The sequence below is a fragment of the Manis pentadactyla genome, chromosome 3 (assembly GCF_030020395.1).
Source record: "Manis pentadactyla isolate mManPen7 chromosome 3, mManPen7.hap1, whole genome shotgun sequence".
NCBI lineage: Eukaryota > Metazoa > Chordata > Mammalia > Pholidota > Manidae > Manis > Manis pentadactyla.
In genome coordinates, this window is record NC_080021.1 from 5120762 (window position 1) to 5145248 (window position 24487).

General features: G+C 40.4%; 1 protein-coding gene and 1 long non-coding RNA gene across 16 annotated transcripts in view; one reads left to right on the forward strand and one right to left on the reverse strand.

Annotated features, from left to right (window-relative positions):
* LOC118916530 (ankyrin repeat domain-containing protein 7-like) overlaps positions 1 to 22180 on the reverse strand; it is a 51281-nt gene extending 29101 nt beyond the window's left edge. For 2 of the 15 annotated variants that reach the window (XM_057497716.1, XM_057497717.1), the window contains exons 1-2: positions 20692 to 22180; positions 15922 to 15993 (exon numbers count right to left, since the gene is read on the reverse strand). In XM_057497716.1, the coding sequence (XP_057353699.1) occupies positions 15922 to 15947 (26 nt within the window). In that variant the 5' untranslated portion in view covers positions 15948 to 15993; positions 20692 to 22180. Of the gene's footprint in view, positions 1 to 17; positions 3068 to 3513; positions 3838 to 4382; positions 4539 to 5358; positions 5472 to 15921; positions 15994 to 20691 lie in introns of those variants that run through there. The other 13 variants (XR_008996106.1, XR_008996105.1, XR_008996108.1 and 10 more) reach the window with 13 other exon arrangements.
* LOC130682793 (uncharacterized) lies at positions 2331 to 20682 on the forward strand. Its single transcript, XR_008996116.1, has 3 exons — positions 2331 to 2457; positions 5012 to 5079; positions 20326 to 20682. It is a non-coding gene; the product is annotated as an uncharacterized LOC130682793 (long non-coding RNA).
* Positions 22181 to 24487: the final 2307 nt, after the last annotated feature.

Here is a 24487-nt window from a genome sequence, read left to right on the forward strand (position 1 = left end):
AGAAAATATAATCTTACCCTTAGAAGGATTCTGATTTCTTATTCAATAGCAGATTGAGTTTCTGGACTCAGTTTCCCTGTATCACAGTAGGTCCTAACTCCAAGCTAAAACAAGTGGGAACAAAGAAGCTTAACTGAAAAATCCAAAATCACTAATAAATGTAACAAAGGAAGTACTATCTTATACATAAGGAAACAAATATCATGAATCTGGGCATGCTATCACTGCATATTACACCAGAGCTGCCAGGCCTGTCAGCAAAGCCACAGTCACGCTGCGGAGCCAACACTGGCACATGTAATGTCTTGTAATTTTTTATTTTCTTTCAAATAGCGCTCCCCAGAAGCTTATGTAGGAAATTGCTAATGAAAACATTAAGAAAAGAAAATTCACCCACTTCCTAAGTTTGTTGATACTTTCTTCTTTTACTTTCTGAACCAGCATGAAGTCAGAAATACTTGTGAAATTTAATCTAATAAAATATTTTCTTAATATATATGCACTGGTGATCAGTGCACAAATGAACCAATGATGAGTGACTCAGTGTAAGGATAACTTCAGGGGAGCTTCACTGAGCGCTCAGGGGGCTTCTCTCAAGAAGACACCCTCCTGGGCAAAGCCATCTTCTCTGAGTTGTGGTAGCAGGTGAATTGAGGAAGAAACTGGTACTAATCAAAGGGTTTCCCACTTCCTTGGTCCCCAGCAAGATGCAAACCCTGCCTCCCCTGCTGTGAGTGTCAAGAGGTTGGTAGCAATGAAGTACGACCTCCAGGGCTGGCCTGGCCCATAAAACCTTTCTACACGATCCTGCATGGCCTTTCCCCTTGTTTACCATGTACACCAAGGATTTGGCACTCAGAGGGAAGGACAGTCACTGGACTGAGGAGTGTGGGTCACCAAACGGCTGTGTGATCAGAACTCCCCACCCAATCAGCCCGTCAGACTTAATGTGAATGAAAACATTTATTATGTTAAGCAGCTTAAATTTGGAGATCACCTGTTACCACAATTAGACTAATTACAGAACACCGCTTAGATCTACGGCTCTGTCAGTTGAGGGCCAGTGTCCTTTACAACTTCATTTGACCAGCAAGTGTTTACTAAGCATCAGCCGTGTGGCAACATCTTCCATCTCACAGGTCAGAGTCATCTTGTCCAGAGCGGTTCCTTTGAGGAGAAGCTGGGCGTGCAGGTCAGCCTCAAGCTGAGGGTCGTGGGGTTGGCCTGAGGGAGGGTGACCCAGAGGACAGAGGGGCAGGGAGGTGACACATAAGTAGAGGTGGTCCTGAAAGAGGGAGACGCCAGGTAGTACGAGGCAGCCGCCACCCGGCTGAACCCTGAACCTCAGCAGCAGGGCCCCCCCCACTGGCCAGGGCCTGACAGCTGACAGCTGTCTCAATTCCCACCTCCAAGGCAGGTGCTCTGCAAGCCCCTTGGTCTCTCTGAGCCACAAGTCTTCACCTGTGAAATGGGCCCATCTGGACACCCTCAGGGATGGGCTGCCAGCACTGTGCCTGCTGTGGTGGGGGTGGGGGGGGACAGGTGCTCACACGCTCTGTCCCTCTGAGTCCTTCTCTTGAGAGAAGATATTGCGTTCGCTCCTTGTGGCGGTGACGACAGCGATACGTACACAGACCTAGTTCACTTCAGTTCTTTATTGTTGCTCGGAAGGTCGGGAGAAGGTGAGTGAGAAGAAGCAACAGCCGGAGGGAGCAAGTGAGAGGAAGAATGAGAGGAGAGAGCGAGCGAGAGAGAGCGAGAGCGAGCGAGAGCGAGAGTGAGAGCGCGCGAGAGAGAGAGAGAGAGAGCTTCTCTTTCCTGCTTATGCCTTATATAAAGGAAGCTGGCCTATGGTGATCAAGATCATGCGTGACCTTTAAGCTGATTGTTAGCATGCCTTCTGCATGAGTTGAGCACGAGCGCGGAAGCATGGGGCAAGCCTATAGGAGCAACTTCCTTATGCTAATGCCACCAAACCAGGAAGGGTGGCGCCCAGGAAGCGGTCACCATCTTAGGGCATTGTTCAGCTACAGTGGAAGGGCGGTGTTCAGCCATAGTGGGACTCAGCCTCGGCCGTAGGCCGGCCGCTACAAGAAGAAGCGACATAATGAAGCCCCCAGACCTGTACTTTCCTGCAGGCATCTCCAACCCCGGGAGGGCTCGCCTCCTCACTGCCTCGGCTCACTCCTCCAGGAGCTCAGCACCAGCTTGGTCTCTCTCCCTGCTCCGTTCTCTTCCATAATTTACAGGATTCCCTTTTGCTTTGGAGGTCAAAGAAATTTCATCATTCTTCTGAAAGGAAAAGACTGAAACAAAGTGTGAGCAAGACAGAAAATATGGCACCGTAAGTCTGGCCCTGAGGACCGTCTGAGAGCCCCGGCAGCTCTTCCAAGCCCAGAAATGCACCATTCAGAGCTACCGTTTCTCCACGGAGCCATCATGTGGGAAGAGAAGCAGGTGAATGGGGCAAAGTGGGCAGGCTCGGCAAGCAGGCCTTTCACGTCACATGATTAGAAAAGGCTGAACAGCTGGTCCTGTCATTCAGTTACCTCAGAGGTGATGACCTGTTACTGTCTTAGCAGCTACAACAGAAAAAGAATGCTACCATTTTAAATGTTCAGCAAATAATGTTTAGTTTAGAATAAGCGGCCTCAAGTCCATTTGGAATAAGAGGGAGAAAGTAAATGTTAGCAATTTCTAATGAGAACCTTTCTCACAGACACTTGGCACAACATCATTTGGTACGTGAAGGAGGATTAAAATCACCGTTTACCTTTTCACTCATTCCAAATTTGGTAACCATCCACTTTGATATTTTAGTTGCATTATCAAAATCACTGGAGGCTCCTAAACTTTTAAAGTAAATGTAGAACTCAATTCTTTAAAATATCTTTAAGCCAGCAAAGACAATTTGAACTAAAGCCACGCTTGATAGCCAACCTGTTGTAATATGGTCAGTTCCAAATATCAGCTCCCCTGCCACTCGTCCTCCCACACTGACACCCATTTGTGCAAGGAGCTGAGCTCTAGTTTCATTCCATCTGTCACCCTCAGGCAACAGGGACACCTAGCAGTTGAAAAAAAATTCAGACAGTTTGAAACACTTGTATTAATAACCAGAATGACCATTTGGCTCTCATTACACTACATTTTTAATAGCATGATGCTAAAAGCTACAGATTTAGTAGAGATGGTCATCAGGTAACTGATGACAAAACCAGCAATATGTAAAATATGCAAACTTCCTTATAAAGCAAAACTGAATTTATAAATAACAGACAGGTAATGCTACAATAGGACTGTTTAATCACTAGTTGCACAAAAATGTTTAAAATGTCTATAGTTCGAAACATGAGAATGAAACTTATATTCAATGGAAAAAACCTTTGAAAATCTATTAAGTTATATGTAACTTCTTGAAGGGAGGAAAACAGTAATCACACATATTTAAGAATTACACTTTGCTGTCATTTTAGAATTAAATTTCATAATATAGAGGCATAGTATCTGAAATATTAAGAAAAAATTTTATTAGATTAAATTTCACAAGTATTTCTGACTTCATGCTGGTTCAGAAAGTTAAAGAAGAAAGTATCAACAAATGTAGGAAGTAGGTGAATTTTCTTTTTTTAAAATGTTTTTTCATTAGCAATTTTGAAAGAAAAGAAAAAATTACAAGACATTACATGTGCCAGCATTGGCCCTGCAGCGTGCCCGTGGCCTTGCCGACAGGCCTGGCAGCTTTAGTGTAATATGCAGTGACAGCAGGCCCAGATTCATGATATGCTGTGATGGTTTGATTTTTGTCATCGATTTCCACGCTTCTATCCTCAGGCCCTAAGGATAAAATTTAACTGAGTAAAATTTCTCCATCGGGAAGGTATATTTAAGTGACTAAAACCCATTTGCTGTAAAGTCATTTTAGAGTAACATGACTTAATATCACTAATAAATATTTTAGACCACAACAATCTGTCAACTGAAAGCCAACATTTTAAGATCATCTTAATCTTTGTATCAAGAGGGAGAGTGGAATTCGATTTTCAGAAGATAGACTTACTATTAATAGGAATGTCGTAACTAACCTATTAAAGCCAATTCAAGATTTAAAATTAAAATTAGTGAGAATTAATAAAATTATTCTTTTATCAGCAGTATCCAACAAGGAGAAACACAATGGGCAACTGTCCCTAAAGAGTATAATCATATAAACTACACTTGTTCTGTAAGAGGCCAGGTGGTACTACTATTTTTAGATATATTTTTGCTTGTTCCTCTACCTTACCTTTCTTTTTCATAATAGTTTCACACACACAAAAAAGAATAATTTATTCTCCAGCACCATGAACCGTGTTAAGACAGAAAGAAAAGAGAAAACCCACCCATTAGGATTTTACCTTTGGAAAGCTCCAGCCCCGTCATGGTGACCATTGCTTCTCTACCAACAGCCGCCTTTAATGCAGCCTGGTTCACAAGACTCTCCAACGCTACGCCAGAAAAGCCAACACTACCTCGAGCTATTATTTCTGGATCAACAGCTACGAAGACAGAACACAACATCAAAATTCCAAAGCAGCTAACACAAAGCTTTTCACAAAGAATTCACATTCCAAAAGAAAAAAAAGAGCCCTATCAGACCTTAACTTAAAATATCTATCTTAGTGAAACTACAATAACAAACTCAAAATTGCTATTAAAATTGCCATTGGGACAAACCAAAAAAGTTCCTACATTTAAATGATGGTGAAAAACAAAGAAATGTAGAGTTCCCAACATGATTTATAAATCTTCAATTTGATCTATATTGTTACTAGCCTAACAAAAAGTTGAAAAAGTTAACCCATAGAATTTTTCTGAGTTTCACCTTGAAATACTTTGTACATAAAAGCCACTCTTATCATAGGAAGCATTTACTTTTATGAACTGACTCAACTATCTTTGAAAATATTAGCGCTTTAAAACTGTTTTTATTCAAGTGGATCCATAACATTTCCATGTGTTTATTTTACAGTTTGCTTTCCCCTCCTCTGGCTCCAAAGTGACTATAATTACACCACAAGGTACCTTGCTCATAAACATGTAAGTGCTTTTTCTATTATTTTATATTCATCTTCAAGTATTATCTATCTGAATGCTCAGTGGAAAACTTTCTGTATAGACTCCGGGATTCGAAATTATAGAATCTCCTGGATATAATGAAGAAATAGACTTTTTTAAAAGAACATATATAAATGGAAAGAAAAACAGACATATAGAACTGGTATTTTAAGACAGTTATCAAACAGGGTCCACAAACAGAGTGGACTGATAGGTTATCATTTCACAGAGACAATATTTGTGTGATGAAATCGGACTTACACTGATCAAACTTTATTTTACTGAGATAAAATTTCAAAATTTCTGTTCGACCTTTCACATTGTGTCCTGGAACTGTAACTTCCATGTCAAGATGGCCAGGACATATTAAGGTGCTAAAAAGAATACAAAGAGGAAACATAAATTAATGGGCTGACTGTGATGAAGGTCAAGTTAAACAGGACTGATACTCTCAAGAGACAATGGAAAGACAATGCAACCAGAGATTAGGCATATATTTTTTTTGGTATCATTGATCTACAATTACATGAAGAACATAATGTTTACTAGACTCCCCCCTTCACCAAGTCCCCCCACATACTCCATTAGTCACTGTTCATCAGCGTAGTAAGATGCTGTAAAATCACTACTTGTCTTCTCTGTGTTACACAGCCCTCCCCAAGCACCCCCACACATTATACATGCTAATCATAAGGCCGCCTGTCTTCTTCACCCCTTCTCCTTCCCTTCCCACCCACCCTCCCAAGTCCCTTTCCCTTTGGTAACTGTTAGTGTCCATTCTTGGGTTCTGTGATTCTGCTGCTGTTTTGTTTCTTCACTTTTTTTTTTTTCTTCTTTTACTCCACATATGAGTGAAATCATTTGATACTTGTCTTTCCACCTGGCTTATTTCACTGAGCATAATACCCTCCAGCTCCATCAATGTTGTTGCAAACAGTAGGATTTGTTTTCTTCTTATGGCTGAATAATATTCCATTGTGTATATATACCACATCTTCTTTATCCATTCATCTACTGATGGACACTTAGGTTGCTTCCATTTCTTGGTTATTGTAAATAGTGCTGTGATAAACATAGGGGTGCATCTGTCTTTTTCAAACTGGGCTGCTGCATTCTTAGGGTAAATTCCTAGAAGTGGGATTCCTGGGTCAAATGGTATTTCTATTTTGAGCATTCTGAGGAACCTCCATACTGCTTTCCACAATGGTTGAACTAGTTTACATTCCCACCAGCAGTGTAGGAGGGTTCCCCTTTCTCCACAACCTCGCCAACATTTGTTGTTGTTTGTCTTTTGGATGTTGGTGATCCTTCCTGGTGTGAGGTGATATCTCATTGTGGTTTTAATTTGCATTTCTCTGATGACTAGCGATGTGGAGCATCTTTTCATGTGTCGTTGGCCATCTGAATTTCTTCTTTGGAGAACTGTCTGTTCAGCTCCTCTGCCCATTATTTAACTGGATTGTTTGCTTTTTGTTTGTTGAGGTGTGTGAGCTCTTTATATATTTTGGATGTCAACCCTTTATCGGATCTGTCATTTATGAATATATTCTCCCATACTGTAGGATGCCTTTTTGTTCTATTGATGGTGTCCTTTGCTGTACAGACATAGGAAAACAGCTATATATCTAGTAATGACTCACTTGAGGATCTTCTCCATAATTAGTATCCCTGTATTATTTAAGTACTGTTTATATATCAGCCATAGGCAAGACAGAATCTTGAGGGACAGGAATATAAACGTGTTTATCACTGAACAAATAGAATAAGTCATAAAAATAGATTAAAAGACTGAACAATGAAATGTAATACATGAACATTGACTTGATAATCTACCATTTAAAATGTATTTTACCACTACATCAACAAAAAGGACAAAAACCACATGATCATCTCCATAGATGCTGAAAAAGCATTTGACAAAATTCAACGTCCATTCATAAAAACTCTCAACAAAGTGGGTATAGAGGGCAAGTACCTCAACATTATAAAGGCCATATATGACAAACCCACAGCCAACATTATACTTAACATCGAGAAGCTGAAAGGCTTTCCTTTAAGATCGGGAACAAGACAAGGATGCCCACTCTCCCCACTTTTATTCAACATTGTTCTAGAGGTCCTAGCCATGGCAAATAGGCAACACAAAGAAATAAAAGGCATGCAGACTGGCAAGGAAGAAGTCAAACTGTCCCTGTTTGCAGATGACATGATATTATACATAAAAAACCCTAAAGAATCCACTCAAAAACTATTAGATTTAAAATCTGAATTTAGCAAAGTTGCAGGATACAAAATTAATACACAGAAATCTGTTGCATTCCTATACACTAATGATGAACTAGCAGGAGGAGAAATCAGGAAAACAATTCCATTCACAATTGCATCAAAAAGAATAAAATACCTAGGAATAAACCTAACCAAGGAAGTAAAAGACCTATATCCTGAAAACTACAAGACACTCTTAAGATAAATTAAAGAGGACACTAATAAATGGAAATTCACCCCACGCTCTTGGCTAGGAAGAATTAATACTGTCAAAATGGCCATCCTACCTAAAGCAATCTACAGATTCAATGCAATCCCTATCAAAATACCAAGAGCATTCTTCAACAAACTAGGGCAAATCATTCTAAAATTCATATGGAACAAAAAGGACCCTTAATAGCCAAAGCAATCCTGAGAAGGAAGAATAAAGCATGGGGAATTACACTCCCTGACTTCAAGTTCTACTACAAAGCCACAGTAATCAAGACAATTTGGTACTGGCACAAGAACAGACCCATAGACCAGTGGAACAGAATAGAGAGCCCAGATATAAACCCAAGCATATATGGTAAATTAATATAGATAAAGGAGCCATGGACATACAATGGGGAAATGACAGCCTCTTCAACAGCTAGTGTTGGTAAAACTTGACAGCTACATGTAAGAGAATGAAACTGGATCATTGTCTAACCCCATACACAAAAGTAAATTCGAAATGGATCAAAGACCTGAATGTAAGCCATGAAACCATAAAACTCTTAGAAAAAAACATAGGTAAAAATCTTTTGGACATAAACATGAGTGACTTCTTCATGAACATATCTCCCCAGGCAAGGGAAACAAAAGCAAAATGAACAAGTGGGACTATATCAAGCTGAAAAGCTTCTGTACAGCAAAGGACACCATCAATAGAACAAAAAGGCATCCTGCAGTATGGGAGAATATATTCATAAATGACAGATCTGATAAAGGGTTGACATCCAAAATATATAAAGAGCTCACACACCTCAACAAACAAAAAGCAAACAATTAAAAAATGGGCAGAGGACCAAAGAAGAAATTCAGATGGCCAATAGACACATGAAAAGATGCTCCACATAGCCAGTCATCAGAGAAATTCAAATTAAAACCACAATGAGATATCACTCACTTACTTAAGTTCTAGATTCATCAATAAATATATTCATCAATAAACATTCATCAATAGATATTCATCAATAAATATAACACAAGGAGCATTTGCTTCCCCTAGGAAAACAGAAGTGGTTGTCAGGATGGCCACCATCCAAAAGACAGACAACAACAAATGTTGGTGAGGTTGTGGAGAAAGGGGAACCCTCCTACACTGCTGGTGGGAATGTAAATTAGTTCAACCATTGTGAAAGGCAGTATGGAGGTTCCTCAGAAAGCTCAAAATAGAAATACCATTTGACCCAGGAATCCCACTTCTAGGAATTTACCCTAAGAATGCAGCAGCCCAGTTTGGAAAAGACAGATGCACCCCTATGTTTATCGTAGCACTATTTACAATAGCCAAGAAATGGAAGCAACCTAAGTGTCCATCAGTAGATGAATGGATAAAGAAGATGTGGTACATATACACAATGGAATATTATTCAGCCATAAGAAGAAAACAAATCCTACCATTCGCAACAACATGGATGGAGCTAGAGGGTATTATGCTCAGTGAAATAAGCCAGGCGGAGAAAGACAAGTACCAAATGATTTCACTCATATGTGGAGTATAAGAACAAAGAAAAACTGAAGGAACAAAACAGCAGCAGAATCACAGAACCCAAGAATGACTAACAGTTACCAAAGGGAAAGGGACTGGGGGGGGGGTGGAAAGGGAGGGAGAAAGGGGGGATAGAAAGGGGGCCTTACGATTAGCATGTATAATGTGGGGAGGTTGGGCACGGGGAGGGCTGTGCAACACAGAGAAGACAAGTAGTGATTTTACAGCATCTTACTACGCTGATGGACAGTGATTAATGGGGTATGTGGGGGAGACATGGTGAAGGGGGGAGTCTAGTAAACATAATGTTCCTCATGTAACTGTACATTAATGATACCAAAATAAAAATAAAATTTTTCACACTAAGTTTTTCATAAGTTGGAATAACAGAATTCTTTGGTTTACAAAGTTTTTTCACTCTGAAGACTACATTTAAAAAGCAACAAAACTGTATTAGTGCTATATTTTAACATAACCTTTTTTTCAGGAAAGCTCCAAAATACCCTTAATACTATTGCCATGTGATCTCTAACTGGTTTAAATCATCTTTATATGAATTTATCTGGTTTTTATCTTGGTACCTCAGGATTTTCCCACAAATTTATAAAATATTCCTTGTGATTGGAAAGAATGCAACCATTCTATAGTTTTAATCATACTTCCTATGATGTTATTGTATTGATTTAATAAATGAGACCTAAATTAGCAAAGATTCATGCCAACATTTTTATACACTGCTGAATATCCTCAGTAGAGATACTGAGCAAAATAAAAAGACTTACATAAGAGTGCCCCCTTTAACTCACCAATTCCAAGCATGGAACTGAATGTAGAATAATAAATGTATAACAAATGAATAATCTAGAACTTATTCTAAGCAAATAATTAAGCATGTGGACAATGTCTTGAGATACTAACATGATCATCACAGTGCTAATTTTAATAACAAAAGCTTGGAAACATTTAAAGCTCAATATAAATAGTTAGATAAAGTGTAATACCACACAGAAGGACATCACAGAGCCATTACAATTCTGCACCCAATTCCACTATGTGAAGTTTTCCCTCATACCAACAAGCTATTCTGACACCAGCTGGGTATCTACAATTCAATTCTGACACTACCTACCTGGAGATGGCATCAGATCCCACAAATTACAGGCTCAGATCTACAGCAATGTCCCTTCCCCTATCACTGCCCCCAACCCGAGTCACCAGTCACAAGCTGTTAACTGTGCTTCTGACTGACAGGCTACAGGTTGGAGGTCCCAGTGACCTTCTTGGTATTGATTAATTTGCTAGAGCACTTAGTTCACAGAACTCAGAGGAACGTTTTACTTGGTCGATAACTGGTTTAAAATGATTTTAAAATGATATAACTCAGGAACAACTAGATGGAGGCGATGCAAAGGGCAAAGTACAGGGTAGGGACGAGGGGGTTCCATGCCCTCTTCTGAGTGCACCACTCTCACCGAATTCCACACGTCCACCAACCTGGAAGCTCTCCAAACCCCATATTTGTGGGGTTTTAATGGAGGCCTCACTTCATAGGTGTGCTTGATCAAATCAGTGGACATTGGTGACTGATTCAACTTCCAGCCCGTCTTCCCTCCAGAGGTGGGGGTGGGGTGGGCGGATGAAACCGAAAGTTCCAACCCTCTGACCCCACACGGCTGCTGCTTTGGGCAACCGGCCCTCATCTTTCCGTATGTTCAGAAAGTCACCTCATCAACAGAACAAGAGACAACTACTGCTTTCACGACTATGCAATTCCAAGAAATGGGAACTACCAAATATATATTTATTATAAATTGCAATGTAACAGCCATTAAAACCCATATTGAGTAACTGTGAGAAAACATCAGAGAAAGAGCCAAACTGAGGAACGTTCTACAAATGAGCATGTACTCTACACAATCTTTCAAATAAAAGATCAGCTCCCCCACCACCCTGGAAAAAAAAAGGCTCAAGAATTTTTTCAGATTAAATAAAGTATCAATGAAATGTGTGAACCTGCATTCATATGAACCTGGGGTGAGGGGTGGGGCAATTCGCTACAGAGGTTATTGGAAAAAGTGCTGAAATTTGAATGACAGTGAATTGTACAATAGTTTCAGATTCATATTAAATTTCCTGACTTTAATATGTTAAGGAGTACATATATGTAAATTAGGTAGAGAGATTTTTTCTTATTCTTGGGAAATACACAATGGGATATTTAGGGATAAAGGAGTATTGCATCTACAATTTACTCCCAAATGGTCTTAAAAAAAATGCATATGTAAAGGGAATGAGCAAATGGGACAAAATGGAGTATGGAAGAGTGTTCTCTACTATTCTTACAACTATAAAGTCTGAAATTACAACAAAATTTAAATTACTCCCCCAAAGGTGGTTATAGAACAGTATGTTCAGAATGAGCACTGATTTGTAAGACAGCAATTAAGAACTAAACTCTGGTCAGTCAAATCTGATAAAAATTAAGTTAGTGATATATTACAGTGTTTTTTGGTAAATCATGGTCAAGGGAAGATATCTTAACTTTTGGAAGTTTACCTCCAAGCACAGTAAATTTTTGAAGGTTTTTCAAGAATTCAACAACTTCCTGTAGTTCTTGTTTACCTTCCTCCACCTAAAGTTACACAAAATTTATTTTTCAAATATTTTCAAATAATGATTAGATTATCAAGATAGCCTCTCTGGAAATCATCAATTTAAGTGGATATTGATGTGGCTTTTCATTCAGTGAAAGAAGTATACAAAAAGTCTCCCTTATAAATAAATACACACACACACACAGAGGTTTCTCCTGACACTTTTTGCCAGTTATACAAAGTCTCCTTATATATCCAACAAAAACCATTTTTAATTTCTTCCATTGTCAATACTTCCTCCAGTTAACTAGGACTGTTATGTTGAAAATTCTAGTTAAATGTGCCAGTGGTATTTAACATAAGCAAAAAGAATCACCTAGAAAGTTTCAAATACAGGATTTGTTTGGACCTGGTGATAAGCTTCAAGGACAAATTATGTGAACTTACTATATATTTAAGGATAAGGAGATCTGTGTTTAAGTTGTAACATGAATTTGTGATTATGATATTATATTTATTATAAGGAATGACTATAAAATTATACATGATTTAGTTCCTAACAAATGACAAAGGGCAGTGACTAAAATCAAACTATACTTTACTGAATACCATTTTGTAAATAGCTATGTCAAAGAAGTTTAGAAGCTATAATCCCAACACTATAATATAAAATCTTACAAAATTGATTCTTACTTTCTCCCTGCAATGTACATAATTACTAAATATACTTTATTTTGGTATGAGGTCATGTCTGAGTAAAAGCTGAAGACGTGCTGATAGTAAACATTAGAAGACATAACAAGGTAGATCACCAAGTTTAGTTAATATGGGTTAAGTGTTGTAATTGCCATAAAATCTAAATTTACATGGACCAAAGTAGTTCAGTAGCATTTACCATGATAGGTATGCCACAGGTAGTATCTATGATCAGCTGGACCAAGTCTTAAAAGAGTCTGTATAGCAATGTCTTCCTTGCCCAGAATTTCTAGTTATTTATATATAGCTTCTATAAAAATATTAATAAGGGTTTTTACAACTTCATTCATTGCCTTGATCCCTTAGCCCTATTTTCCTCCACAGATTTTATATAAATTCCTCAACTGGGAATTCTCTTGCCACAGAGGTTTGGGAGAGAAAATAATTTGAGTAGATGATGTTCAATCTGTTTTCCTTTTCTCCTGCAATTTAAGGTTATCCATTACTTTGACTAAATATTTTGGTCTTCTTTTAGTATATGGATACCTCTGAATATTTAAACAAATTATTGCAATAATGCAGCAAAATCTTTTTTTAAACATAAATTTTAAAGAAGCTTAACATTCACATAAAAATGCAAAAATCATAAATGGATACCTCAATAACTTTCACAGAGTGAATTCCAAGTACGTTATCAGCACCCAGCTCTAGAAACAACATTACCAGAACCTTCCCAGTTCTTCCTTCTAGTTCCCATCTCTTCCCACCCCAAGGATAATCACTGCTCTAACACCACATTTAAACAGTTTGGACTGTTTATGAATTTTATATAAATGCAATACATGTAGTATGTATGGCTTCTTTCACCCAATGTGATGTTGGTCAGATCTACCCATGTTGTTATTCTCCCTCACTGCATAGGGTTTTAGTCTACGGCTGCCACAATACTGTATGTTTATTCTATGTTAGGTAGACATTGGGTTGTTTCTAGTTTTGGCTTAAAACAGTGCTGTTGTCAATATTGCTGTGTATGTTTCTAGGTAAGCTCATGCATAAATGAAATAATTTATACTGGACCTAGGAGTAGACAAGGTTTGCTTTTAACCACTCATTTTACAAACATTTCAGTTAAGTTTCAATAATTTTATCACAATAACTTCCAAAGACTGTTCCAAGCCTAACAAAAACCCTGCTTACCCTTTAAGCTATCATGTATTTCCTGGAATTATTTCTGTGAAACATTCTAGAAATCTAACAGCGGCATGAATTTATTTCCTAATCTATGTCCCCGAAATCTGCTCTATCCATAGCCTTTCTTTTCTCAGTAAATGACAACTTCATTCTTCCAATTTTCAGGCTAAAACTCTTGTCACACTTGACACCTGTTTCTTTCTCATGCCCTACATTCTCTTCTGTCAGGAAACCTTGTTCGGTTTACCTTCAAAATATGTATTAACAATCTTAACTAACCACTTCTCATGAACTCTACTGCTCTCCTGTCAGCCTAAGCCACCATCTCTTGCCTGGACTATGGTTATGGCCTATTTTCAACCTTTGTCCCTTCTTCAAGATTATCAACACAGCAGCCACAGTTCCCATTAAATTTTATGCCAAACCACGTCTTGCCTCTGCTCAGAATCTTTCAATGGGTACCACTTGACCAGAGGAAAAGCCAAAGTCTTAAAACGGCTTCTAAGACACTATGAATCGGGTCCTGTATACCTCCCTGATCTCATCTCCCACGACTTCTGCTCACTTGCCTCGTTCACTCCATCCACACAGAGGTGGCCTTTCCACTGCTCAGTGAGCAGGCCGGGCACGTTAGTTCTGCAGGGCCTTTGCTGTCGCTCCTCCTCTGGTTATAGGCATGCTCTCTTCTCACGCATGCACGGCTCACCCCACCTTCCTCAACTCTTCGCTCAAATGTCACCTTCTCAATCACACTGAACACCTCATTTCAAGTTGTGACCTTTCTAACAGAACTCCCAATCCTCTTCACCCTGCTCTATATTTTTCCCATAACATTTTACCATTTTTGAGCATTCTGTATTATTTCCATATATACCATATTATCCAATTTCTATTACAGTTAAAACATGAGGGCAGAGATTTGTTTTATTCTATTCAGTACGTAAAACAGAGCCTGACACTTTGTAGACCCTATTAAATATTTATTAAACAAATGGTTTAGCTAACTGGGTATAAACTGGCATTCATCCGTTCTGTTCTTTCAGTACAGTTGGGTTAGTTACCGAAGTACAAAGATCAATTAAGAGGAACGGGTGAAGAGAAGTACCATTTACAGTGCATCAACTGTGTGCCAAGCACATAGCATTATCTGTAAGAATCTAGAGTAACTTGTTCAAGCCAATGACTCAAAATCAAATTTAAAAATCTTAGTCCACTGACTATGAAGTCCACATTCATCCCGTTACACCTTGCTGCTTTCAAACTGACACGAAGCCCTGTCATGAAATAAGACTTATCTTCTGCTACTTCATTTACCCAGAGTATTAAAGTTGCAAATATTTTTGGATGCCATTTTACCTAAGTGCAAAATATTCCTTAATGTAAAGGAAATATACACACTCGTTTTCCTTGACTCACTCTACACTAGCTCCAGTCACCAAACGTGTTTTAGTTTTTCCCCTAATCAAGCACTTCAGACGCCAGCAGGACGTCCTGCAATTCAGTTCAGTTCTGACACGATCCCCCTGGAAGAGAGTATCAGATCCTATCAGCGAAGGGTTAAGGGCTCAGTCCTACAAGACTATCCCCCACCTCAGATGCCAATCATGAGTCTATGTTATCTCTGTTCCTGACCAACTGGTTATAAGCTGGAGGTTCCCATGACACCTCCTATGTTCCATTAATTTGATGGAGCGGCTCACAGAACTCAGAAAACAGGTTCGCTCCTGGACTACCGGTTTATTATGAAAGGATGTCACTGAGGAATAGCCAGGTGGCAGAGATTCGCAAGGCCAGGTATGTGGCAAGAGGAAGAACTTCCACTGCATCTCTGGGCACGCTACTCTCTTCACGCCACCACGTGCTCGGGAACCTGGAGACTCCCCAGCCAGTGGGATTTTTATGGGAGATGCTTTGTGTGGGAATGACTGATTATTAACCCCATTTCCAGCCCCTCCCGGCTCTCCGGAGAACAGGAGTGGGGTCGAAAGTTCCAAACTTCTAACCATGACTTGGTCTTTCTGGTAGTGACTAGCCCCCACCCAGGAGCCCACCAAGAGTCACACCCATTAGAACAAGAGACACTGCCATCACCCAGGAAATTCCAAAGGACTCAGAAACCCTGTGTCAGGAATCAGGGTCAAAGACCAAATAGTAAAACAAAAGATGCTCCTAGTGCTCTGATCACTTGGGAAATCCCAAGGGTTTTAGGAGCTCTGTGCCAGGAACTGGGGGCAGAGACCAATAAATATTTGGTTTTCTATTATTTCACACTTTTGGAATCAAATATTGACCATACACAATTAGATAATGTTCGATGAGGGCAGGGGAAACTGTCTAACTTACTCCTTTAACATGTTCGAAGGTGACATTTTTCATCTGGACAGGATCTATTGCAGAATCAAGCCCCGTCGTTGTCTGGAAACACAATAATTGGAAGAAAAGAAATGCTTACAAATTTGACAGATTCATAAAATTCCAACCACCTTATTTTTCAGATGTAAGAAAGCCCCCCAAAAAGGAGATACCTAAGTTCACATACATTAAATCAGAGTGAGGAGTAGAATCTAGGGCTTCTGGGTTTCTAGACTATGTTCAAGGAATAAATGATTCACATTAAAAAGACATCTTTGTACTTTCCAATTAAAACTAAGAACCATTTCCTTCTTCTCCTTATGTCTAGTAACAGAAATTTAAGCCAATGTTTCTCAAATTCCATTGTGCATAAAAATCACTATACCAATAGGTCTATGCAGGTTCCCAGGCCAATGCCCTGGAGTCTTCTCTTTTGTAGATTTAGGAAAGGGCCCACAAGAGACTTTTTTATCAATCACCCTGAATTACACTGATACAATTGGTTAGACATCTACACTATGAAATATATTATCTTAAACCAAGCATAAAAACTGGCACTGGCATCTTAAAAAAAGGGGGGGGTGAACCTTAATATATTATTTCACTTATTATGGCCTTGTTCCTCTAACAACTGTTTTTAGTTGCCCTCAGATGACATCAATAATAACATCATTAAGAATAAGAAAGACAGTAAACAAACAACAACAAATGTTAGCGAGGATGTGGAGAAAGGGGAACCCTCCTACACTGCTGGTGGGAATGTAAATTCGTTTTTTTACAAATGTGGAAAGCAGTATGGAGGTTCCTCAAAAAACTAAAAACAGAAATACCATTTGACCCAGGAATTCCACTCCTAGGAATTTACCCTAAGAATGCAGGAGCCCAGTTTGAAAAAGACAGATGCACCCCCCTGTTTATCGCAGCACTATTTACAATAGCCAAGAAATGGAAGCAACCTAAGTGTCCATCAGTAGATGAATGGATAAAGAAGATACGGTACATATACACAATGGAATATTATTCAGCCATAAGAAAACAAATCCTACCATTTGCAACAACATGGATGGAGCTAGTGGGTATTATCCTCAGTGAAATAATCCAGGCAGAAAAAGACAAGTACCAAATGATTTCACTCATATGTGGACTATAAGAACAAAGAAAAAACTGAAGGAACAGAACAGCAGCAGACTCACAGAACCCAAGAATGGACTAAGTTACCAAAGGGAAAGGGACCTGGAAGGATGGGTGGGAAGGGAGGGAGAAGGGCGGAGAAAAAGAAAGGGGGCCTTATGATTAGCATGTATAATGTGGGTGGGGGGCATGGGGAGGGATGTGCAACACAGAGAAGACAAGTAGTGGTTCTATAACATCTTACTACGCTGATGGACAGTGACTGTAACAGGGTATGTGGTGGGGACTTGATAACGGGGGGAGTCTAATAACCATAATGTTGTTCAAGTAATTGTACATTAACGTTACCAAAATTAAAAAAAAATTTTAAAAAGGATAATGCAGAATATGGAAGACAGAACTAGGAACTGGGAAAAAATAAAGAGAACTCCACAATGCAAAGTTAAGAGCTATATGAAATCAAACTGCAAACTCTGAAGAAATGCTTGCAACCTGATAAGAGGCTAATTTCCTTTCACACGAAGAGTGCCTGCAGATAACTAAGACCAGCAACCAAATAGAAAAATTGTCAAAGATTATGATTAGACTCTTCACCAAAAAGTAAATCCAAAAACTTTTAAAATGCCTGAAAATGTTCTCATAAACTCACTACTAATATTAGAAATTAATATTAAAACCCAGACTATTGAATATAACTATTCATTTGACAAAGGTACAAAAGTATGACTACACATTGGCAAGGATAAATGAAAACAGGTTCCTCGTATGTTGTAAAAGGGAAGCATAAATTAACCTTCACTGGAAGGCACTCTGGTAAAATCTATCAAAATCTCAAAGGCACATAGACTTTAACCCACCAATTCCACTTCTAAGGATTTATCCTATCGACATGCTTTCATGCGTATGCAGAGTACGGACATGTACGGGCAACTACATCATTGTTTGTGATGGGAAAAGGTGGGAAACAATCTAAATATCCATCAATAAGAGACTTGCTATGATGTATGTATATTGTAGTTGAAAACAATGACACAGTATTAGGCATGGATATATACGTACAAGGTATGCTAGTCAGTAAAAAAAAAATAAAGGACAATAGTACTGGGAGGAAAATTAGGAAGTCAGCAACCAGGGGAGGAAAAAAACCTTAATATTCATTGTATGCTCTGTGTTGTAGTGTTTTCCCTTATGTGCATAACTGGTATGCTTATAGGTTAAAAATCCAGCCAAAAATAACTCATTTCAAAATAAATAAAATAGCTCTTTAAAAAAAAACAACAACCCAGCAGGAGACTCATAAACTCCAAGAAGGGATTAGCAGTTATCAAAGGGGTGGGATGGGGGAGGGTGGGTGGGGAGAGAGGGAAAAGGGGATTGAGAGGTAATGTGATTAGTACACACTGTGTGTGCGGGGATCATGGGGAAGACAGTGTAGCACAAAGACAACTGTGGCACCTTACTACACTGACGGACAGTCACTGCAATGGCGCATTGGGGAGGGACTCGACAATATGGGTGAATGTAGTAACCACATTGTTTTTCATGCGAAACTTTCATGTGAGCCTTTCAGGGCGCTCCTCTCTCTGAGGTCGCCCGCACTTTCTAAGTGTGTAACCTTTTAATCTTAACCTTTCTCTCTCCAAACTTTCAGGGTGCCTCTCCTTGCTGAGGTGGCCTGTACTTTTTCTTTCTCTCTTTCAGTAACTTTAAATAAAACTTTTACTCTGCTTCACTACTGTGTCTCTACCCTTCAATTCTTTGTCGCGGTGGGAACAAGGACTGAGGAAAATACACAACGCTCCCCCAACACATCTGCCTGGGATACCTGTTCACTTGTATTTGAGACAGGGACCGTGGGTTTAGGCACAGTAGGGTGAGGGCCTCCGGAGAAAAAGCAGAGCAAGATAATTACAGTCAGAACAATGTAGCAATGTGCAAAGAAGTCCCTATTGAAACTCTGTGATAAGCATTATGCAATCTAGGGTAAAGATACCAGACTAGGAATATAGGCATCTTCAGTGAGCAGTTAAAGCTCAAAAGGCCAGCGGCAACTTGGCCTGGAATGTTTGAGTGTTCCGCAGATAAAGAAAAGTGTCTCAGCATAACCCATGACTTCACTGTATCAATTTAAATCATGACACTGTAAAATTTACCTTAGCCTGCTAAAAGGCCCAGTTTATTTTAACTGTACCTATGTGCTTTATTTCCTTCTCTGATCCTAAACAAATGATCTGCAACCTAGGAAAAAGACTAATTTAGTAAGCAAGCCCAACTATAAACAGCCCAAGAAGTTAAGAAGTAAGACTCTTAACTAACTTCAGCAAACAGGCAACAACCCAGCCCACCTTGGGGGCAGGGCAGGCGGTCTTAATGACATACTCCCAGAGGGAAACTGCTATCTTGAGAAAGAATCAGAGCAGAAAATTTCTTCTATTACTCATTAAAAATGAGCATTCTGGGACCACTCAACAAATCTGAACCCCTAACCCTTTACCCTCATTCCTGAAAATCCTCAACCACGCATAAAACCCCTGGACAATGAACCAACCACGGACTCTCTTGTCCCCTCCTGGCGTGAGCCGGGAGCTCTGTCCTCTCACTTAATCTCTAAATAAAAGCCTGTACCTTGCTCTCCTACCTCATTCTTCGGCTTCCTGAACAAGAACTCCGGCATCATATTCACTCTTCATTTGGCTGCTGCACACCTTTTGCTTCGTATCATCACTAAGATTCTACATTTGCTCTGTTCACCTGGCACATTGCTCATGTCCAATAAATAACAATCACTTCATTTTTAAAATTACACAGCCAGTATTAGCAAAAAACAAAAAACAGAACAAAAACCAAGGGAGTTAAAGTTACACAAAGGAACATAGTTATATGATTAAACCACGAGACTAAAATGTCATGAAATTTATTTTAAAACCTGAATGTTTAAAAAAAAAATTCATTGGCGAAACAGAGCTCTCAAAAAAAAAAAAGCTATCAAAAAAGATTTTTAAGTAAACCAAGAACAAAACATTGTCACAAGTGATTACTCCTGAAAAAAGCTAATTACAAGCTCTCGGATTCATTTTTCTCTGCTCTGTCTTTTGGTTTACAAAAAGATGGAAAGCAGGCAGATTCAAAATTTTAACGGCAAGCGGTCAAATTGCAAATACGTATTTGTCATTTTCAGCATTAAAAAATGTTTTTTTTTTATCGTGATAGATTGTTCAAGTAATTATGGCGTGTTTGGTATTCACAACCTTTGTTTTCTTTTAGGTGGGATTTTAACCCAAAGTCTCCGGAGAGACCTTCAAGACATTACTTGCTCCCGTTACATCGAGAGCAAGCATGTTTCCCCCACCCCAGAACGTCTCGTACTGAACAGCGCCTGACGGATTCTCCAGCAAAAATTCCGCGACCAAGTCGATCAGCCAAGGTTTCCATCACACACATATCATGCCTCTGCTTCGCCATCAGCCCTTGGCTCTCTCGTGGTCCCTGATCCCTTCTCAACCCCAAGAGTCGCTTTGGGTTAATCACCTCCCTCCAACGATGCCTTACGAGAAACTGCGTCCACAAAACACAAACGGCAAGCAGCTGCGGGTTGCGGCGGCGAAGAAAAGGATCAGATGCCGGACTCACCTGCGGTTGCCCCGTGCTCGAAAGGGAAAACATCTCGTCAGGTCTCTCAGCGACCCCACCGCGGGCCGAGACTGCCCCTCGGTCCGCGGCCCCGCGGGGAGGCGCTGCGCCTTTTCTTCTCTCCTTGGAGTCCCATCCCCTCCCTCACTCTTCCTAGAAAGGGAAAATGGCGTCCCTCCCTCGGGCGGCTACGATCGACACTCTGCCCCGGAAGGCAAGGCTGTAACGCCACAGTACTTCCGGGGCAGGGGAAAGCCCCCTCCCCCCCGCCGATTCCGCTGCCCCAGCGCCCGCTCCGCCCCGCCCCCCGCCGCCCGGGTCTTGGCCCGGGGCTCCATCCACCTCAGCGAGCTGGCCTTTCCGCCTGGGCTGCTCCGGGTCGCTGGTCCCACCCCCGAAGTGGTGGACCTCCACGGTGAATAATACAAGTACTGGGGCCCCAAAGCTCTCTGGCTGTAGTTTTCTTTTTCTTAGGATCTATATCGGCTCTGTGGAATCTTTCTAAAAAAAGGTTGAGGGGCAACGGGGCAGGGTCCCCCCAGCCTCGTTGGAAGCTCTGGTGAAACCCTTCAAATCCCACGACTCAGATTCAAGTCCCCATTGGTTGTGCCTCTCGTCTTTTCAATTGAAGTCAGAGGACCTCGGTCCCTGACCTGGAAGAGGCTGCGGCTGTTCCGGGCACCTCCCCGGCCTTAGGCACCCTGGGTACTTCGGCATCCACGCGGGGGAGGTGCCAGGCACGGGCAAAAGGGCGGCAAGTTGTATGCGGTGATGGTGTGAAGTCAAGGTGTAAAGAAGAAAGGGGGTGTCCGGCCCATCGGCGCTCCTTCCCGCCCCCTGAATTGGACAGGCCCCAGTGGGGACCCTGGCTTGCCAAAGCCTCCAGGGCTTCCCTCTCGCTTGGGGTGACCTCAGGGCGGCAGCACGGGTGTCTGCCCTCCGCCCCGCCCTTCCCTTCACGCCAAAACACTTAGGAGACACCAGAACTTAGGAACCCCTTTTACTGATTTGGCCTTTACCAGGATTAAATTTTCAACCTTAAATTGAAACAGTTATTTCCAATTTGCATTTTAATTCTGTTCGACATAGGTTAATTTTTTTATTGAGATAGAATTAACATAGAATTTATTTAGTTTCAGGTGTACACTATAATGATTCAGTATTTTTGTACACAGGCGAAATGATCACAATACGTCTAGTTAACATCCTTCAGGACACAGAAATTGTTTTTTCTTGCTGAGTACTTTTAAGATCCGCTGTCTTAGCAACTTTCAAATAAACAATACCATATTATTAACTATGCTGTGACATAGATTTCTTTATTAATAGAACTCCATTTTTTCTCTTCAAACCTTTCATTATAAATCTGGACTATAATTTTAAAGACTAAGCTGAAAAATGTCCTAAATCACTCCTTTATCCTTGCAGCAGTAGATACATCATTCTGAATGCATTCAAAAGCTTTCAGTGTTTTGAAGCTGTTCGGGGCACTCTTGGTGCTCATCCACTCCCATAGTTGGAGATTGCTCACATTTCAGCACTGATTGGATCGGATGATGGGAAGGAAGCAGCCGTCTGACTCATGCAGATGCAGTTCCGGCCTCCTGTGGGCACTGCTCTGTGACTAGCTGACAGGCACCTGGAAATTGCACTTGAAACAGTTTCCAAACTGAACAATCCTCTCCACCAAACCAGTCTGACTCCTTTGTTCCCTCTTTCCATTTAATACCACCACCATCATCTCTGGCGTTCACCTACAAAATTGAGTCATTTTAACTTTACTTGATCTGCATACCCTCTCAACTAGTCCTGTCCATTCTGTCTTTTATTCATATTACCCCTTCCATTTCCAAGTCTTCCCAGGTCCCCGTCTCCTAGGAAGAGGCAAGCTTCGGGTAAGGCACTGTTTGCAGAAATCTCAAACCACAAGCAAAATTCCTTTTGATGATTAACAAGCCTACCTGCAGGGCTGCAGGGCTGCTCAGAAGCCTGTTCCTTTTCCTTCATTTTCTTTTGGCCCAACGGTTAAATAAAGCAGGAGACAAATACAGTATGAAGGCAGAGAAGCCAAGTTTCTTCTATCTGTTACACCTAGCCCCTTAATACCCCTAGTCCCACGTAACCACTGATCCACTGTCCATCGCTATAGGTTTGTCTTTTCTGGACAATATGTATATATATATGTATATATAGGGAATCATCCAGCATATGGTCTTTTGCATCTGGCTTTTCTTAACATGCTGTTTTTGAGGCTCATCATGCCCTTATTTCCATACCTAGTCTACTGTAATAGGCCCCTAACTGGAATCACTTTTATTTTTTTATATATTCCTTAGGCTGTTACATAGAAGCTAAAGTTCAAATGCCTTGAGAAGCAGTTATGCTTCAAGTTCTGGCTTTAAACTTCGCTGTATGTTTCCCATATCCTGGCCAATTGGCTAGTCTCTGCATGATGTGTATTATCTTGCTTCTGAGCTCATGTTTATGCTGGTAATACTCTAATGAATTTTAGAACAAATATGCCCTTTTTAATGTAGATTATAGTTTTGCTCCTGTACCAATTACCTTGAAACCTGAAAAAGGTAGTTAGTTATTTTCTGTAGGACAGCATTTGAGACTTAAATTTCAGGAGTTCGAACCATTCTCAAGATTTTTTTCCCTAGGCAAAGAAACTTTCTACATTCTTCCTCTTTCTGATTCTATTCCCATCCATCAAGGAATCAGAAGGGGGAAAAAAATCTTACTAGCTACTGTTTCTCTGTGCCTAGATTCCTGATTATCTGAGGGCTTATTAGGAATATTACTATAATATCAGTAATATTAAATATTACTTTGGGGCTTTGTTAGAATAACAGCAGAACAGAATCTTCTAATATGTAGGGCAGTCAGGGAGCATTTGTTTACTTCTTTTTCCTTCTCAAAAGGGAAGTGATACTTTCACTACCTGATACCAAGATAAGCACTTCTACGTTGAAGAAAGTTCTGTCTTTCAGGCAGAGTTTCCTGATGGCAATGTGAGAGCCAAATGATTTCTGCTTTCTCTCTCTGGTTGTTTTCATGAAGGCATCTTTGAAACCTGGGAACACCTTATAATAAAAAATAAAGGGAATATGTCTGCTGTCATGTTACCTACTATAGGTTGTCAAAAAAGCAGACATGATCAACAAAAATGATTCATCACATACAAGCTGAGAGGGATGCACTGGCACTAGGTAAAAGTCCTTTCATTGTCCCTTTGTACTACTCACTGCAGTCAGCCAACAATGTCTACTTGGTGAGTAAGTAATTTTACATTTCTTTCTTCATTCTTTAGTCGCTGAACTCATTGACTTAAGGTAGTGTGTGGGTTCAGAGTACCTAGGTTTGGATCCCAACTCCGAACTTACTAGCTTTAGGACCTTAGCAGAGTTCCCAAGTTACTGCACCTGTTCTATTTGCCAGGGTCTTCCAGGGTAAAAGAACTAATAGGGTGTCTGTGTGTGTGGAGAGGGGGATTTATTTTAAGGAATTGCCCTATGTGCTTGTGGGGGCTAGCAAGTCCGAGAACTAAAAAGTAGGGGGGCTGGCTGTAGACCCAGGGGAGAGCTGATGCTGCAGCTCAAGTCCAAAAGCAGAGCAGAGACAGAAAATTCCCTCTTGTGTGTGTGTTGGGGTAAGGGGTGGCGGTGGAAGGGAGGGAAAGACGAGGACACCACCTTGATCTTTTAAGGCATTCAACTGAACGGATCAGGCCCACCCACATTATGGAGAGAAAAATCAGCTTTTACTCAGTCTACTGATTTAAATGTTCACCTCA